Source organism: Oncorhynchus mykiss, chromosome 15 (assembly GCF_057628025.1).
Source record: "Oncorhynchus mykiss isolate SJ-2025 chromosome 15, ASM5762802v1, whole genome shotgun sequence".
Lineage (NCBI taxonomy): Eukaryota > Metazoa > Chordata > Actinopteri > Salmoniformes > Salmonidae > Oncorhynchus > Oncorhynchus mykiss.
This window is the reverse complement of record NC_143036.1, coordinates 11253115-11271435: the sequence shown is the minus strand read 5'-3', so window position 1 is coordinate 11271435 and position 18321 is coordinate 11253115. Positions and strand designations below refer to the sequence as shown.

At 43.7% G+C, this 18321-nt stretch overlaps 2 protein-coding genes and 1 non-coding gene across 5 annotated transcripts in view; 1 reads left to right on the top strand and 2 right to left on the bottom strand.

The window, feature by feature from the left end:
• Nucleotides 1–521: 521 nt before the first annotated feature.
• On the bottom strand, nucleotides 522–4353 carry cmbl (carboxymethylenebutenolidase homolog (Pseudomonas)). Of its 2 annotated transcripts, none has more exons than XM_021562310.3 (6): nucleotides 4256–4353; nucleotides 3249–3463; nucleotides 3025–3132; nucleotides 2265–2407; nucleotides 1731–1822; nucleotides 522–1469 (listed from the first exon to the last, which is right to left on the bottom strand). In XM_021562310.3, exons 2-6 carry the CDS (start codon nucleotides 3461–3463, stop codon nucleotides 1287–1289), a joined length of 741 nt encoding a protein of 246 aa, XP_021417985.2. In that variant the 5' UTR covers nucleotides 4256–4353; the 3' UTR covers nucleotides 522–1286. The 2 variants fall into 2 exon arrangements, with proteins under 2 accessions (XP_021417985.2, XP_021417984.2); XM_021562309.3 differs by having other exon boundaries at nucleotides 3963–4272.
• LOC110490906 (E3 ubiquitin-protein ligase MARCHF6) overlaps nucleotides 4234–18321 on the top strand; it is a 26467-nt gene continuing 12379 nt past the window's right edge. Inside the window, exons 1-16 of one of the 2 annotated variants that reach the window (XM_036943695.2) lie at nucleotides 4234–4988; nucleotides 5599–5698; nucleotides 7373–7446; nucleotides 7730–7873; nucleotides 8233–8305; nucleotides 8536–8707; nucleotides 8887–9061; nucleotides 9270–9331; nucleotides 9451–9483; nucleotides 10546–10597; nucleotides 10722–10780; nucleotides 10981–11061; nucleotides 11180–11248; nucleotides 11499–11573; nucleotides 11694–11828; nucleotides 14267–14386. In XM_036943695.2, coding sequence (XP_036799590.2) covers nucleotides 4964–4988; nucleotides 5599–5698; nucleotides 7373–7446; nucleotides 7730–7873; nucleotides 8233–8305; nucleotides 8536–8707; nucleotides 8887–9061; nucleotides 9270–9331; nucleotides 9451–9483; nucleotides 10546–10597; nucleotides 10722–10780; nucleotides 10981–11061; nucleotides 11180–11248; nucleotides 11499–11573; nucleotides 11694–11828; nucleotides 14267–14386 — 1449 coding nt within the window. In that variant the 5' untranslated portion in view covers nucleotides 4234–4963. The remainder of the gene's footprint in view (nucleotides 4989–5598; nucleotides 5699–7372; nucleotides 7447–7729; nucleotides 7874–8232; nucleotides 8306–8535; nucleotides 8708–8886; nucleotides 9062–9269; nucleotides 9332–9450; nucleotides 9484–10545; nucleotides 10598–10721; nucleotides 10781–10980; nucleotides 11062–11179; nucleotides 11249–11498; nucleotides 11574–11693; nucleotides 11829–14266; nucleotides 14387–18321) is intronic. The other variant, XR_016486537.1, reaches the window with a different exon arrangement.
• Nucleotides 4266–4339, bottom strand: trnat-agu (transfer RNA threonine (anticodon AGU)). Its single transcript has one exon. It is a non-coding gene; the product is annotated as a tRNA-Thr (tRNA).

Below are 18321 nucleotides of genomic sequence, written 5' to 3'. Positions count from 1 at the left end.
AACTTTAATGTTTTACAATTTTTATTTTTATTACATTCACTGAGCAGGATGGTCCTCCCCTTCCTCCTCTGAGGAGCCTCCACTGGTAGATTAGAAATTATGGGAAGTAATGGTAAATGTACTACTGGTGTGCTGTCAATCAAGACGTGCAATCATTATTTTTTATTTTTTTTGCAACTGCCCTACTAAAAAATGATCGGTCAACCAACAGCCTACCTACCAAACAATTGTCCAGTCGACTAAATGGGGTCAGCCCTAATTAGATGGACATTTAACATATGTTTCTGATAGAAAAAAACATCAAGTGCCAAAGATTGTCATAGCAGGTTACTATCTGATATTCTCTCAGACCATGGGAGAAGTGAACTTGTGCATTAGTTGAAGGTCACTCCCTTCCTGCTCAGCCTGTGTTGTCGTTTGTGGTCAGCCAAAGTAAACACCTCAACAACAGCTGTGGCTGGAGAGCAGACTGAGCCAGTCTGAATCCAGGATAAGATGTGCACATGAGATTACAATGATACATTAACATGAAGCATAATATCTTTATTGATTTCATTGGGTATTACATGATATTATTCACAAACATCAAATCAGATATAAAATATACTTGCATTTATATAATGACATTTACACTTTGCAGTTAAAAGTAATTCCTTGTTTTTATAATGTATACAATGAAGAGGTAATGTATACAATGAAGAGGTAATGTGTACAATGCATACAAAATGAACAGATAACGTATGCAAAAATACAGAATGTATACAAGGAAGAGATCATGTGTACAAGGAAGAGATCATGTGTACAAGGAAGAGATCATGTGTACAAGGAAGAGATCATGTGTACAAGGAAGAGATCATGTGTACAAGGAAGAGATCATGTGTACAATGAAGAGATCATGTGTACAAGGAAGAGATCATGTGTACAAGGAAGAGATCATGTGTACAATGAAGAGATCATGTGTACAAGGAAGAGATCATGTGTACAATGTACTGCAAGAAAAAAGGGACAAAACTAAAGTCTACTACAAATATGGCAACTACAGATTCCACATTAAAACACCCCGTCAGCTTGAATTTGATCATGATAAATCAAGGACATGATAATCACCAGATAGGCTGCTATTCAGAAAGGACATATGTGGAAATGACCTCAGAACTGATGATCAATTACATTAGCTATTTCTGTTTAATAAGGTTAGTGGTGTAGTGAAATTGGATTTGTGTTTTTATCCTTTCCGTTCACTCCACCATGAACGGCAGATGATTGACAACTGCACTGTAGATATTCTACATGTATTTCTGCAACCAGTTGAGTATGTCTGTCCTGGCCTCCTGGATGCAGGGCTGGTCTGTGGTGTTGATGTCTTCTCTCTTCCGGTGAACAAAGCCATGAGTCTGACCTGGGAAGACCTTCACATGGTAGTCTACACCTGTACACTTCTCCTGCAGGTTCTTCTCCAGGACACTCACCTGGAAGGAAACAACAAGGAATGAATTAAATGGTCATAGGATGGTTGAAACACAACTCAAATCATTTGATTGGATGATACTAAATTGTGGTATAAGGCCAGTAACCGAATGAGATGCTGATGATGACGGTTAATTTCACTCAAGAGATGACTCTGGCTTGCAATAAATGGTGCTCAATATAGTTTTCAATATATGAATGATCTACATGGACTTTTTTCTTTAAAAAAATGTAGTACTGTGTAGTATTTAATAATACCACACCTGGTCCAGTGGGATGACATCATCCTTCTCTCCGAAGATAAACAGCGTCGGGCTCTTCAGTTCATACCTGTCCTCCCTCTCTCTGATGATTCCTGCAGACACGCAGTCACATCCAAACAGCATAGCATTAGCATTACTAGCCTACTAGGCAAGCACAATGGTTGCGTTCCAGACCGACTACATTGCAGCTGTTGCACTGCATCAACCAACCAGTCTTTCATATTATCGAATGTGCAGTCGGGAATCAGGCTGCTAAATCATATATTTAAAAAAATAAATAAAAAAAAAATAATAATAATTGTCCTTTAGCAGAGGCTCTTATCCAGAGTGACTTACAGTAGTGAGCGCAAACATTTTCATACCTTTTTCGTACTGCGGTACAATCGCCATGCTCTGCCAACTGAGCAACACGCGACCACATCATATGATGTGGTTAGCTACACCTCACGAGATCTGGCAGGCGTCTGCAATGTAATCAGCCTAGATTGCGACCGTTGGTAGACTACCTCATGGTTATTACTGTTTTACTGTTACCATAGACAGATACCCCTGCCCTGACCTCAGGGTACTGCAGAGCCAGGTAGTGGGTGGCCACTCCCCCCCAGCAGAAGCCCACTGCCCCAATACGCAGGGCTCCACACTGGCTCTTCAGAAACCTCAGGACTGCGTCCACCTCCCTGGACGGACAGACAGACAGACAGCAGGGAGAGAGGGGAGGAAGGGGTTGGGTTACTAGGGGAGCACAGGGCACACACATTTCAGTTGTAAGTTAAGAGGGATAAAGTTATTTTCTAATAAAGTTATATTCTATTGACAGAATATAAGACTAACGAGTCTGGCTTCGTGATGGTACCCTCTGCTGGCCAACAGTGGATGTGTGCTGATAGAGATTAATACTGTATACAGATGTGAGATTATGGAGTGAAGACTGGCTCTCTGAGACTACTTTCTGGCCAATGGAATGGCGTCTGGCTTTCTGCGACAACTCTCTGGCATAAGGGAGTGGAGTCTGCTTTCTGAGACTACTCTCTGGCATAAGGGAGTGGAGTCTGCTTTCTGAGACTACTCTCTGGCATAGGGAGTGGAGTCTGCTTTCTGAGACTACTCTCTGGCATAAGGGAGTGGAGTCTGCTTTCTGAGACTACTCTCTGGCATAAGGGAGTGGAGTCTGCTTTCTGAGACTACTCTCTGGCATAATGGAGTGGAGTCTGCTTTCTGAGACTACTCTCTGGCATAATGGAGTGGAGTCTGCTTTCTGAGACTACTCTCTGGCCAATGGGAATGTTTGCATTACTTGTTGATATTGGTGGGCTTCTTGTCCTCCAGCCACTGCTGAAAGGTAGACCAATCTTGTGATGGACTCCATGGCTCCTTTCCAACGTAGAAGTCAGGGCACACTGCACTGAGGGGAGATAGACAACCAGCATGACAATACTGGTAATACTTGTACTGTAATTCGCCAGTAAATGCCAGGTATACGGTAAGTAGCAACATTGTTAAGTATGCATTGTTACGTACATGTATCCATTGGAGGCCAGCATGTCAGCCATGTATCTGGTGTTGGGTAGCTGCCAGCCATAGATGTCCTGGATGATGATGACGGCCTTGTCTGAATCAGAGGGAGGCTTGACCAGGTAGGCCTTGATGTGTTCTATCTGGACCTCCTGGCCAACACCTCCATACTCCATCATGTATCCCATGTCACATGGACACGGCTTCGCCTCATTGGCCATCTGGAAAGAGATAACATCGAGAATCACCCACATAGCCATACAAACACATACTGGTACACTGAAACACATGGGTTGTATTCATCGATACAGGGATACGGAATCCTTTGACATAAGTAGGTAATTATTATAAAAATGTTCCCACTCATTGCGGAGTGCGTCACGCTGACTCTGCTCTAGAGGGCAACATAGCCTACAAGCCTCAGTTATTTCCACATACAATGGAAAGGCCATAAAATCGTCAAGACTCCAGGCACCCAAGTCATAGACTGTTCTCTCTGCTACCGCACGGCAAGCGGTACCGGAGCACCAAGTCTAGGACCAAAAGGCTCCTTAACAGCTTCTACCCCCCCAAGACATAAGACTGCTGAACAACTAATCAAATGGCCACCGGACTATTTACATTGACCCCCCCTCTCTCCATTTGTTTTGTACACTGCTGCTACTCGCTGTTTATTATATATGCATAGTCACTTCACCCCTACCTACATGTACAAATTACCTCAACTAACCCGTACCCCCGCGCACTGACTCTAAAAAATAGTATATTTCTCCCCTTCCCGTTAGAGTTTAGTTTTCTTCCGCGGTGGAAAAGTGAAAAATATGTGAATGGCTGACTAGAAGGAACGCCCTCTTCGACGGCGTGAGCGTCGTTCCCAGTCCGAAGTTCAAACCCACCAAAATGGATCATTTTATAATCTGCATTTTGAGTGTAGAAAATGTAAACGTGTAATAATCATTCAATTCGCCTTAGCCGAGTTGTAACTGGGACAATTTCGAACTGTACAAACCTACCGTCTCAAAAAGGCACTGCTGAGATTCGAACTCAGGATCTCCTGTTTACTAGACAGGCGCTTTAACCAACTAAGCCACAGCGCCACTGATGCCATGTGCGTTAGAGATATTGACAATTCTTGACCTGGCTTTGGTAATGTGAGAATTTGTTGTAAAGTCAGCTGTGTGCAGTTTGCAATTACATTCCGAGATGAACAGTAAATACCATAACGGGTTAACGCGGTGGTGCAGGCATCAATTTAAAGAAATGGGATTCAGTCACAGATATATCGGTATGATGTAGTACCGGCTAAATACCGCAGGATGTCACTATCTACACGGGCCAGAAACCACAAAATGGTACCATGTGACGCAGATTCCGGATGACCGCTGACGGAAAACGGCGCACACTGTCGCAAGGTATCACTTGTGTCGGGTACATTTCTTATTCGTCGCCTCTATCGTGTTGAATTTGCAAGGAAAAGGTCTGCTAGCGATCTCGGTTTGACAATCGCTACCGGTCCAACATACATGGTCCGAGCGTGTCACGAAACAGGAGGGATTCTGGTGTTCATAGTGGACACCATTTTATGATAGTCAATGTATCGGACTTCAAGGATAGTCTGATCCAGATCGGCTAAAAACAGTGCCGTTCGCGTTGTGGATGGGTGTGCGATAGCAAACTAACGTTACTGTATAACTCCAAAAAAGAGGGGCAGAGCCTCATCTATGAAGATGGACATTGCAGATGAAGGTACATTTTTTATTTTTTTACAGTCCACTAACGTTGGCTAGCTAAGTTAGCTTAGTGAAACTAGCCAGTTACTCTGTACTCGGTCTCCAAGGCAAAGGTGGTCTCCAACTAACGTTACCTTTCCAACGTCTGTTTTCAGCACATTTTCCGTACACTGACACCCACACAGTGACACCAGTTAGGGCCTGGCTAGAAGCAATCGATCATCAATGAGCTACCAGTAGCTAGCTAGACCGGGGCTAATTAGTTATATAACCTAGCACATTTCCCCAGTACAGATAATTGATGCGGCTGCTAACACTGGCATGTTAGTTGGTTAAGCTAACGTAATGTAGCTAGCTACAGTAGCGAGGTAATCAATGAAACGTAGCTAACTCCATAGCAAGCTAGCTATTTATTAGCTGATGTCTGCTCTCATGGCTGGTGTTACCATTTATCTTGTCAGTGTAAAGCTAACTACAATATTGTTTGATTAAGCACTGGGACAATTCATTAGGTAGCTTCAAATCGATTGCTACTACAGAAGGCTGTTCTTCCTATGTGTAGGCGGTGTGTGTGTGTCGTCTTGTCTGTCTCTCTGAACCAATGGACAAACATCTTCTCTGTGTAGGGGATATATGTCGCGTGTGTCGTTCAGAGGGGACCCCAGACAAACCCTTGTACCACCCCTGTGTCTGTACTGGCAGCATCAAGTTCATCCACCAGGAATGGTGAGTGTCTCTCTCTCTCTCTACCTCTCTACCTCTCTGTCTCTCTCTACCTCTCTACCTCTCTGTCTCTCTGTCTACCTCTCTACCTCTCTGTCTCTCTCTCTCTCTGTCTCTCTCTCTCTCTCTCTCTGTCTCTCTCTCTCTCTCTCTCTCTCTCTCTCTCTCTGTCTCTCTCTCTCTCTGTGTCTCTCTCTCTGTCTGTCTGTCTGTGTCTCTCTCTCTCTACCTGACTCAATCACTGTCAACTCCTGTCCTGATGAATGATTGACACGGCTTGGGAACATGCAGTCATCAGGAACAATTACAAACATTGTCATTGAATTCCAACCTCAAGATTGTTTTACACTTAAGTGCACTTACTATCAGGAGTCAACTATATACTGTTTTTTTATTATTTTTACCCATACTGTATTATATACTGTACCAGTATTTATAATCAAACTATAGCCTAGCCCCCACACCAGCTTCCAGTACTAGCCATAGAGAGACCTACTTACTCCTCTGATATAATGGCCATAGGAGAATCACATTTGACTCAGTAGGATGAGGTAATGTTGATATAGACACAGCATAGGGCCTCGCTATTGCCTAAGACAGTCCTGAGGCCATTATGTTGACGCGTGTCCCAAGTGATCATCCCACTTATGTTGCTGCAATCACAGCTGTTTTCTCTGCCATGTGGATCTAACAAAGGAAAAACAATTAACAATAAAGCAAAGGATAAGGGACTGTGAAAGTTTCTGATCTGTCATTTACTGTGCTAGCGCTAGTGATGAGAAGCAGTCGGGACACTATTGAACTACTATAATGTGGTTTACTGCCATGGTTTACTACTGCAGAAACATAATAAAAGCCTTCGGGTGTGGTTACACAGTTACTACAGGCGTGGTTACACATTTGTGGTCTGCTGAGCTGGGTACAGAAGTGCATTGGAGCACTGTGTCATCATTCCATTTCTGGTACCGTCTGCTCTGGCATAATGTCAGTGATCTCCAGAGGGCCCTGTTGGTTCACACACGATTCATCCAGATGTACAGGAAGGTAACCACGGCGTAGTTAGTTACATGGAACTTGGGGCTCCCGGGTGGCCCAGCGGTCTTAAGGCACTGCATCTTAGTGCTAGATGCATCACTACAGATCCTGGTTCGATTCCAGGCCGTATCATAACTGGCCTTGATTGGGAGTCCCATAGGGTGGCGCACAATTGGCCAAGCGTCGTCCAGGTTTGGGTTTGGCCGGGGTAGGCCGTCATTGTAAATAAGAATTTGTTCTTAGCTGACTTGCCTATTTTAAATAATAAAACCCTATGTAACTTGGGTTGTCTTGGTGTTATTAACATATAGTCTAGTCCTAACTGGCAGTAATAACAATATCATGAGGATTCAAATCAGTGTTTTTAGGATCCTCTGTGTGTACCAGTTCTCATTCACCAGGCGTGCGTGAGACAGAAATATCTCATTCTTAATATATTGCAAAGTAGGAGCACATAATCACCAATGCTAGACAGCTCAGGGCTGCAGTAGCAAGCGTTGTACTGCGTATTAAAGAAAGCATTACGAAGTGTTAAACGTCTGAATGAGTCGACTGCTGTGGGGTATGAACAAGTCTTTTTAGGGTGTTCAGTTAGTTCCTCACCTAACATTCACCGCTCTTACCTTTTGTTGTTGTTTACAGTTTGGTCCAGTGGCTGAAGCACAGCAGGAAGGAGTACTGTGAATTATGCAAGCACAGATTTGCTTTCACACCAAGTAAGTACCCGTCTGTGGCATTGACCTGTCAGTCTCAGAAATGTGCGCTGTTGCAAGAGGTTGACTTCAGACTGGGATGCTCTGTCATTGAATACACTCTTAGGTAAAAAGGGGTTTTACCTGGAACGCAAAAGGGTTCTACCTGGAACCCAAAAGGGTTCTACCTGGAACCCAAAAGGGTTATACCTGGAACCCAAAGGGGTTCTTCAAAACGTCTCAACCTCCTATTTTTGCTCTGTTATTTATAAATTATTGTCTCATCCCTCTATCTGCTCTGCTCCAGTCTACTCCCCAGACATGCCCCCCCGTCTGCCCATCCAGGACATCTGTGCTGGCCTGCTGACCAGTGTGGGCACAGCCATACGATACTGGTTTCACTACACACTGGTGGCCTTCGCATGGCTGGGGGTGGTCCCCCTCACTGCATGTGAGTAGACTGATACACACACACACACTAATGTGTCAACACTTTACTCTTAAGTAGAGTATCACTCACATAAGGACCTGTACGCTAGCGCTGTGTCCATGGTTTAATAGGATCAGAAGTGGGATTTTGGGATTTTCCCAGTTTTGTTCACCCTATTGGTGTGTTGGTTTGTGTGTCCACTGCCTACACTCTTAGGATAGGGTGGATTACAATAACAGCATTAAGCATACAGTTACTGCCCCTGCCTAAACACATTTGTCCTCAGTCCTAACCAAGATCTTCCTACCTCTTTCTTCAACATGTTCTCCCTTGGTGAGATGATGCCCATATCTCCTCTCTGTCTCTCTCTCTCTCTTCAGGTCGAATCTACAAGTGTCTGTTTACCGGCTCTGTGACCTCGCTCTTGACGCTGCCTTTGGACATGCTCTCCACGTGAGTCATGACGTCATATCCTCCTCCTTCGCCAATCAGACTCTACCTCCTCACCTCCTTCCTGTATCAGATCGCGTCATTGTTTATTCAAGCTTATGTGTCGGCCGCCTGGCTTTGGTCAGAGCTTACAGATGTTACTGCTTTATTCCCAGTTTCCCACACACATGCAACAAGATGTGCGAGTGCTTTTTTGTAGATCTTTGACATTTTCACATCCGGTCTCCCTGTAGAGATAACCTGCTGGCAGACTGTCTGCAGGGCTGTTTCGTGGTGACGTGTACACTGTGTGCCTTCATCAGTCTGGTGTGGCTCAGGGAGCAGATAGTCCATGGTGGTCCCCCCCTGTGGCTGGAGCACCACCAGCAGCCCCAGCCCAACGCAGCCGGACAACAGCCCAACGAGGTAACGCACATTCATCACACACACACATACACACACACATACATACACACATATATACACACACACATACACACACACACACACATACACACACACACACACATACACACACACACACACCACACACACACACACACACACACATTTACAGCCCCTCCATCCACATTGCTCCCTTGCAGGCTGCCGGTCAAGGAGCAGCTGATGAACCCCCTGCCCCTGCCAACCCCCCAGCTCACGAGGCAGAGCCAGAGCCCCCGGATGGCCCGCCAGAACAGGGGGAGGAGCCAGAACTAGACAACGAGGAAGAGGAGGGGGCGGCTGCCGAAGATGTGGATGCCAACAACGGGGCTCAAGGTAGGAGACTAGGGCCAGCACTCATCAGATGACTAACATATGGCAACAGCAATACTAAAAGTTATATAGTATGAGATCTGTCTCTCCCTCTTATTTCTCCTCTCTTACTATCTTTCTCTCTCTCTCTACATCTCCTTCTCTCTCCCTCTCTTACTATTTTTCTGTCTCTACATCTCTCTTATTTCCCTCTCTCTCCCTCTGTCTGTAGATGATATGAACTGGAATGCTCTAGAATGGGACAGAGCAGCAGAGGAGCTCACATGGGAGAGGGTAAGACTGGTTTAGTTTCTCCAACACATCTGTCCTGAATCAAACACATGACATTGATTGACATTGACACATCCATGATTATATCATCACCTCTTAATGTCTCTCTCTTTACCTCTCAGATGCTTGGACTCGATGGCTCCTTGGTGTTCTTAGTACGTATTTATTTACACACCTAGTATGGAGTGGTATTAACACACAGAATGGAGTGGTATTAACACAGAATGGAGTGGTATTAACACACAGAATGGAGTGGTATTAACACACAGAATGGAGTGGTATTAACACACAGAATGCAGTGGTATTAACACACAGAATGGAGTGGTATTAACACACAGAATGGAGTGGTATTAACACACAGAATGGAGTGATATTAACACACAGAATGGAGTGGTATTAACACACAGAATGGAGTGGTATTAACACACAGAATGGAGTGGTATTAACACACAGAATGGAGTGGTATTAACACACAGAATGGAGTGGTATTAACACACAGTATGGAGTGGTATTAACACACAGAATGGAGTGGTATTAACACAGTATGGAGTGGTATTAACACACAGTATGGAGTGGTATTAACACACAGTATGGAGTGGTATTAACACACAGAATGGAGTGGTATTAACACACAGAATGGAGTGGTATTAACACACAGTATGGAGTGGTATTAACACACAGTATGGAGTGGTATTAACACACAGTATGGAGTGGTATTAACACACAGAATGGAGTGGTATTAACACACAGTATGGAGTGGTATTAACACACAGTATGGAGTGGTATTAACACACAGAATGGAGTGGTATTAACACACAGAATGGAGTGGTATTAACACACAGAATGGAGTGGTATTCACACACAGAATGGAGTGGTATTGACACACAGTATGGAGTGGTATTAACACACAGTATGGAGTGGTATTAACACACAGAATGGAGTGGTATTAACACACAGAATGGAGTGGTATTAACACACAGAATGGAGTGGTATTAACACACAGAATGGAGTGGTATTAACACACAGAATGGAGTGGTATTAACACACAGAATGGAGTGGTATTAACACACAGAATGGAGTGGTATTAACACACAGAATGGAGTGGTATCTGCACGCCGAGGACGGCATAGTATTTGCATTGAAGGGGTTGTCTGGTCTATAAGCAGTAGCACTAGGATGTAGTGAGGTGACGTTTTGCTTTGTGTCTCCCCTTCCAGGAGCATGTGTTCTGGGTTGTGTCTCTGAACACTCTCTTCATCCTGGTCTTCGGTGAGTACACAAATTAACACTAAATCCCCCTAAAGTAGCACCCTTCTTACAATGAACTAGCCAGGTTTGGTGGTAGGGCCCAGTAGAAGGCTGTGGGGTTTGATGCATCACTGTTCTCTTACAGCGTTCTGTCCATACCACATTGGTCACTTCTCTGTCATGGGCCTTGGCTTTGAGGAATATGTAAGAAACATTCTCTAATACACCACTCCTGACTCTGTGCAAAACATAATGTTAAACAGTACAAATATATTGTATTTACAAAGATGATGGCATTATTTAATCGATATAGTCAATTCTGGTCTGTTTTACTTTCTGCATTCAACAAAGTTGGCCTCACCAACATGGCAAATATGGTTGAATGCTCTTGTCTTGTCCTCTAGGTCCAAGCCTCCCAATTCGAGGGCCTGATCACAACCATCGTAGGGTACATCCTGTTGGCCATGACGCTCATCCTCTGTCATGTATCCTTCCGCCTACTGACCGGGATCCCTTCCGGTGACCATGCAGTGTTTCCATGGAGACCTTTCCACTGTTTTTGTGTACAAAAGTGTGTGTTTGTCCTTAACTTGTGTCTCTCAGGGGTTCGCTGCTCTGGTCAGGTTCCAGCGGTCCCGCCGTCTACTAGGGGTCTGCTACATCGTTGTCAAGGTAACATTTCGGTTTTAAATCTAGGCTTTTCATATTACTGTAAACCCGAAACGAAGAACGACTTGACTATAAAATGAAATCTATATGAATGACGGAAGGTCAACTTTTTTTAAAAAAATCACAAAAAAAATTGTAAATCTCCCATTGACATCAATGCATGATTTTGGGAATTGCCCGAGTTTCCCCTGGGGCTTCATAGTCCCTGAGGTCATGTGTCTGTCCATGGTGTTTAACATGGTGTGTGTTCCAGGTCTCACTGCTTGTTGTCGTGGAGATAGGAGTCTTCCCCCTCATCTGTGGCTGGTGGCTCGACATCTGCTCTTTAGTACGTATAGACGTTTCTCTCTCTCTCTCCCCCTTTTCTCTTCCAACCTTGCCCCCCCATTTCCCCCCCACCCCACTCTTTCTTTAACCGTTCCCACCTCTTCTTCCGTCCGTTCTGCAGGAGATGTTTGATGCGTCTCTGAAGGACAGAGAGCTGAGTTTTAAATCTGCTCCAGGCACCACCATGTTCCTGCACTGGCTGGTGGGAATGGTCTACGTCTTCTACTTCGCTTCCTTCATCCTCCTACTGAGAGAGGTAAGGGGACAGGGATCGTGACTCCATGTCTATTTCCATATGATGGTTATTTTATCAATATTTGCGAATAAAGCAGTTAACGCCATTTCTCACATCATCAATTTGACGCGGAAATATCCCACCATATTGAACGAACAAATTGTCTGTCGACATTTTATGAAATTGTGCCGACATTTCCTGTTTCCATCAGCTCGGTCCCGCCTTTTCTTATGCATCTGTTCAGTCGTCCGCTTGAATTGGCTGTATGGAAACCTGGTTATAGAGCATGTCCCAAATGACACCTCATATAGTGCACTACATTAACTCTACATCCCAAATGGCACACTATTCCCTTTATAGTGCACTACTTTTAACCAGAGACCTATGGGCCCTGGTCAAACGTAGTGCACTATATAGGGAACATCATCAACCATGTGTAGTTAACTCGTGATTATGATTGATTGATTGATTGATTGTTTTTTATAAGATAAGTTTAATGCTAGCTAGCAACTTAACTTGGCTTCTTACTGCATTCGCGTAACAGGCAGGCTCCTCTTGGAGTGCAATGTAATCAGGTGGTTAGAGCGTTGGACTAGTTAACCGCAAGGTTGCAAGATTGAATCCCCGAGCTGACATGGTAAAAATCTGTCGTTCTGCCCCTGAACGAGGCAGTTAACCCACCGTTCCTAGGCCGGCATTGAAAATAAGAATGTGTTCTTAACTGACTTGCCCAGTTAAATAAAGGTGTAAAAAAATATTGGCCAACTCGGTGTCCAAAAATACCGATTTTCAATTGTTATGAAAACTTGAAATCTGCCATAGTTAATCGGCCATTCCGATTAATCGGTCGACCTCTAATAGACCCACACAAAGAGTATGTGGACACCCCTTCAAATGAGTGGATTCAGCTATTTCAGCCACATCAGTTGCTGACAGGTGTATAAATCGAGTGCACCGCCATGCAATCTCCATAGACAGATATTGGCAGTAGAATGGCCTTACTGAAGATGCTCAGTGACTTTCAACGTGGCACCGTTGTAGGTGCTAGTAAGCTGCCCCGGTCAACTGTAAGTTCTGTTATTGTGATGTGGAAACATCTAGGAGCAACAACGGCTCAGCCGCGAAGTGGTAGGCCACACAAGCTCACAGAACGGGAACGCCGAGTGCTGAAGCTACCAAGTTCCAAACTGCCTCTGGAAGCAACGTCAGCACAAGAACAGTTTGTCGGGAGCTTCATGAAATGGGTTTCCATGGCCGAGCAGCCGCACACAAGCCTAAGATCACCATGCGCAATGCCAAGCGTCGGCTGGAGTGGTGTAAAGCTCGCCGCCATTGGACTCTGGAGCAGTGGAAACGCGTTCTCTGGAATGATGAATCACGTTTCACCATCTGGCAGTACGACCGATGAATCTGTGTTTGGCAGATGTCAGGAGAACGCTACCTTCCCGAATGCATAGTGCCAACTGCAAAGATAATGGTCTGGGGCTGTTTTTTATGGTTCAGGCCCCTTAGTTCCAGTGTAGTGCAATCTTAACACTACAGCAAACAATGACATTATAGACGATTATGTGCTTCTAACTTTAGGGCAACAGTTTGGGGAAGGCCCTTTCCTGTTTCAGCATAACAATACAAAGCAAGGTCCATACAGAAATGGTTTGTCGAGATCAGTGTGGAGGAACTTGACTGGCCTGCACAGAGCACTGACCTCAACCCCATCGAACCCCTTTGGGATGAATTGGAACGCTGACGGCGAGCCAGGCCTAATAGTCCAACATCAGTGCCCATCCTCACTAATGCTCTTGTGGCTGAATGGAAGCAAATCCCGGCAGCAATTTTCCAACTTCTAGTGGAACGCCTTCCCAGAAGAGTGGAGGCTGTTGTAGCAGGAAAGGGGGGGGACCAACTCCATATTAATGCCCAGAATTTTGGAATGTCCACATATTATTGGCCATGTAGTGTATGTTGTGTGGTCCTCCCACTACGACTCGGGAAAGAATGCAGTTTATTTGTTTACAGGTCAAATGTTATGATGAACTTCACAGGGTGCACAGCGATGAGCGTTGATTCTCCTTTCCAAAAAATACTGAGTGTCTTATTCTGGTGACGTGATGATTGATGCTTCACTAGCCTACCTGCACAGTATCCGTGAGCTGTTGGCGAGAGCGCACGTGTCACAAACCGTCGCTATTTAACGCAACAGTTTTATTCGAAATGCGATGGAAAATGCATTAAACTTTTGGCTTTTATTCGGTACATGAAAATGTATGCGAAAAAGTAACTTAACACTACGTCATCACGCACTGCTTATTATCCGGAAAATGTGCATACTTACTTTATGCGGATTCTAGAATATTCACTTAAATCTATTACCAATTGGATGGAAGCGTAGACATTGACTGGTTTGTTGTAGTGTACTGTTGATTAATTCCTGACTATAGTGTGGTGCTGTGTTGGATCAGGTGCTGAGGCCTGGGGTCCTGTGGTTTCTGAGAAACCTGAACGATCCAGACTTCAACCCAGTCCAGGAAATGATCCACCTACCTATCTACAGACACCTCCGCAGGTTCATCCTGTCTGTGGTACGTACATCTACAGACACCTCCGCAGGTTCATCCTGTCTGTGGTACGTACATCTACAGACACCTCCGCAGGTTCATCCTGTCTGTGGTACATATAGTGCATTCGGAAAGTATTGAGACCCCTTGACTTTTTCCACATTTTGTTACATTACAGCCTTATTCTAAAATGGATTAAATAAATCAAAATGAATCTACAGACAATACCCCATAATGACATCACAATACCCCATAATGACATCACAATACCCCATAATGACATCACAATACCCCATAATGACATCACGATACCCCATAATGACGAAGCAAAAACAGGTAGAGAACATATAGTTAATATAATTTTTTCAACTACAATATCACATTTCCATAAGTATTCAGACCCTTTACTCAGTACTTTGTTGAAGCACCTTTGGCAGCCATCACATCCTCGAGTCTTCTTGGGTATGACGCTACAAGCTTTGCACACCTGTATTTGGGGAGTTTCTCCCATTTTCCTCTGCAGATCCTCTCAAGCTCTGTCAGGTTGGATGGGGAGAGTCGCTGCACAGCTATTTTCAGGTCTCTCCAGAGATGTTCAATCGAGTTCAAGTCCGGGCTCTGGCTGGGCAACTCAAGGACATTCAAAGTCTTGTCCTGAAGCCACTCCTGTGTTGTCTTGGCTGTATGCTTAGGGTTGTTGTCCTGTTGGAAGGTGAACCTTCGCCCCAGTCTGAGGTCCTGAGCACTCTGGAGCAGGTTTTCATCAAGGACCTCTCTGTGCTTTCCCTTGATCCTGACTAGTCTCCCTGCCTCTGAAAAACATCCCCACAGCATGATGCTGCCACCACCATGCTTCATCGTAGGGATGATGCCAGGTTTCCTCCGGACGGGATGCTTGGCATTCAGTCCAAAGTGTTTAATTTTGGTTTCATCAGACCAGAGAATCTTGTTTCTCATGGTCTGAGAGTCGTTTAGGTTCCTTTTGGCAAACTCCAAGCGGGCTGTCATGTGCCTTTTACTGAGGAGTGACTTCCTTCCGCCTGGCCACACTTCCATATTTGGTGGAGTGCTGCAGAGATGGTTGTCCTTCTGGAAGATTCTCTCATCTCCACAGAGGAACTGTAGAGCTCTGTCAACTTGACGATTGGATTCTTGGTCACCTCCCTGAGCAAGGCTCTTCTCCCCCGATTGCTCAGTTTGGCTGGGCGGCCAGCTCTAGGTAGTGTCTGGTTCCAAACTTTTTCCATTAAATGAATGATGGAGGCCACTGAGTTCTTGATGACATTCAATGCTGCAGAAATGTTTTGGTACCCTTCCCCAGATCTGTGCCTCAACACAATCTTGTCTCGGAGCTCTACAAACAATTCCTTCAACCTCATGGCTTGGTTTTTGCTCTGACATGCATTGTCAGCTGTGGGACATTATATAGACAGATGTGTGCCTTTCCAAAATCATGTCCAATCAATTACATTTACCACAGGTGGACTCCAATCAAGTTGTAGAAACATCTCAAGGATGATCAATGGAAACAGGATGCACCAGAGCTCACAATACTTGTGTACATTTTTTAAAAGTTTTTATACATTTGCAAAGATTTCTCTTGGGTATTGTGTGTAGATAGAAATCCTCAATTTTGTTTAACCCATTTTGGAAAAATGCTGTAATGTAACAAAATGTGGGAAAAGTTGAGGGGTCCAAATGCACTGTACATCTACAGACACCTCCGTGGCAGCAGGGTTTCCGTTGGCCGGTAATTGCCGACTTTTGGCCAAAAAGCATATTCCATGATTGAAATACCAAGCAATCACATGTGTAGTTAAATAATAATAATATATATATATTTTTTTTAACAATGGCCAAGATTAGAGCTGCTATTTGTATTTCTGAACTGGTAATTAAAATGCACTTCCCATTTGCCATTCAAGTACAACGGCAACTTAACAGGCTACAGCGCGTCACAGCGCTTTACAATGAACTGGAGGCAGTACGCTTTTTGAAAACGTACTTAGTTGTTTGAAACCTGAACGTTTTACGACATATTATGAGGCATATCTTACCTTGCTTAAAGTAGCTTAGCCAAAATCACACCAAACATGCAGGCCATTGAAACCAGTGGTCTGTTTCTCTCATGTTCTATTGATTTTCATTGTCCAGTAGCCAAAGGCACAATCCTAGTCATATTAGCAACCAATGCTAGTTGTTACATCTATAGTCATATTAGCAACCAATGCTAGTTGTTACATCAATAGTCATATTAGCAACCAATGCTAGTTGTTACATCTATAGTCATATTAGCAACCAATGCTAGTTGTTACATCAATAGTCATATCAGCAACTAATGCTAGTTGTTACATCAATAGTCATATAAGCAACCAATGCTAGTTGTTACATCAATAGTCATATTAGCAACCAATGCTAGTTGTTACATCAATAGTCATATTAGCAACCAATGCTAGTTGTTACATCAATAGTCATATTAGCAACCAATGCTAGTTGTTACATCAATAGTCATATTAGCAACCAATGCTAGTTGTTACATCAATAGTCATATCAGCAACTAATGCTAGTTGTTACATCAATAGTCATATTAGAAACCAATGCTAGTTGTTACATCAATAGTCATATTAGCAACCAATGCTAGTTGTTACATCAATAGTCATATTAGCAACCAATGCTAGTTGTTACATCAATAGTCATATTAGCAACCAATGCTAGTTGTTACATCAATAGTCATATTAGCAACCAATGCTAGTTGTTACATCAATAGTCATATTAGCAACCAATGCTAGTCGTTGCATCTTTAGATCTCTTCTTTCTACATTTCTAACCACTAGGCTACCTGCCGCCACATGAAACTGCTCAAAATGTGTTTAACTCTAATTGCATTATGGGGCGAACATTCGTGCATAGCTTACTGCCTTGTATGCATTGCCACTCGTATAATGTGAAGAAGTAATAGCTTATCAATGTGTTATGCTAAATGCTAACATTCTGATCTGTTTTACGTTTTGGGGTGTGGCCTAGGACTACTGGTTGGATGAATTATGGATCTATCGTCCCACAACTGTCCCAGAGTCTGTTTTGGACAGGTTCTCGCGCAGAACGATAAGCTGACCAATAGAATAGGTCAACTGTTCTACTATGGCGGATAGTGGATTGACGTAGGCTAGTAATTTTGCTGTTCGTTACCTGTTGGATGAGGAAAAGTAAATGTGGCCAGTTATTCTAACATATACATCAAGTGGGTTTCAAGTTTGGGGAGGCTAATTTTCACCATAAAAAATGCATTTCATGCATCCTCCATTTGCAGACTTGTGTAAGATATTCTACTATTCATATTTTTTTTATTTTTTTTTATTTCACCTTTATTTAACCAGGTAGGCAAGTTGAGAACAAGTTCTCATTTACAATTGCGACCTGGCCAAGATAAAGCAAAGCAGTTCGACACATACAACGACACAGAGTCACACATGGAGTAAAACAAACATACAGTCAATAATACAGTATAAACAAGTCTATATACGATGTGAGCAAATTAGGTGAGATAAGGGAGGTAAAGGCAAAAAAGGCCATGGTGGCAAAGTAAATACAATATAGCAAGTAAAACACTGGAATGGTAGATTTGCAATGGGAGAATGTGCAAAGTAGAAATAAAAATAATGGGGTGCAAAGGAGCAAAATAAATAAATAAATAAAATACAGTAGGGAAAGAGGTAGTTGTTTGGGCTAAATTATAGGTGGGCTATGTACAGATGCAGTAATCTGTGAGCTGCTCTGACAGTTGATGCTTAAAGCTAGTGAGGGAGATAAGTGTTTCCAGTTTCAGAGATTTTTGTAGTTCGTTCCAGTCATTGGCAGCAGAGAACTGGAAGGAGAGGCGGCCAAAGAAAGAATTGGTTTTGGGGGTGACTAGAGAGATATACCTGCTGGAGCGTGTGCTACAGGTGGGAGATGCGATG

Coding starts and splice junctions, on each gene's coding strand:
- cmbl (XM_021562309.3), bottom strand. CDS start 4,151: ATGATCCATTTTGGTGGGTTTGAACTTCGGACTGGGAACGACGCTCAC. Junction 3,133..3,248: donor CTGGCCTCCAATGGATACAT/GTACGTAACAAT, acceptor ATCTCCCCTCAG/TGCAGTGTGCCCTGACTTCT. Junction 2,408..3,024: donor AAGCCCACCAATATCAACAA/GTAATGCAAACA, acceptor CTGTCCGTCCAG/GGAGGTGGACGCAGTCCTGA.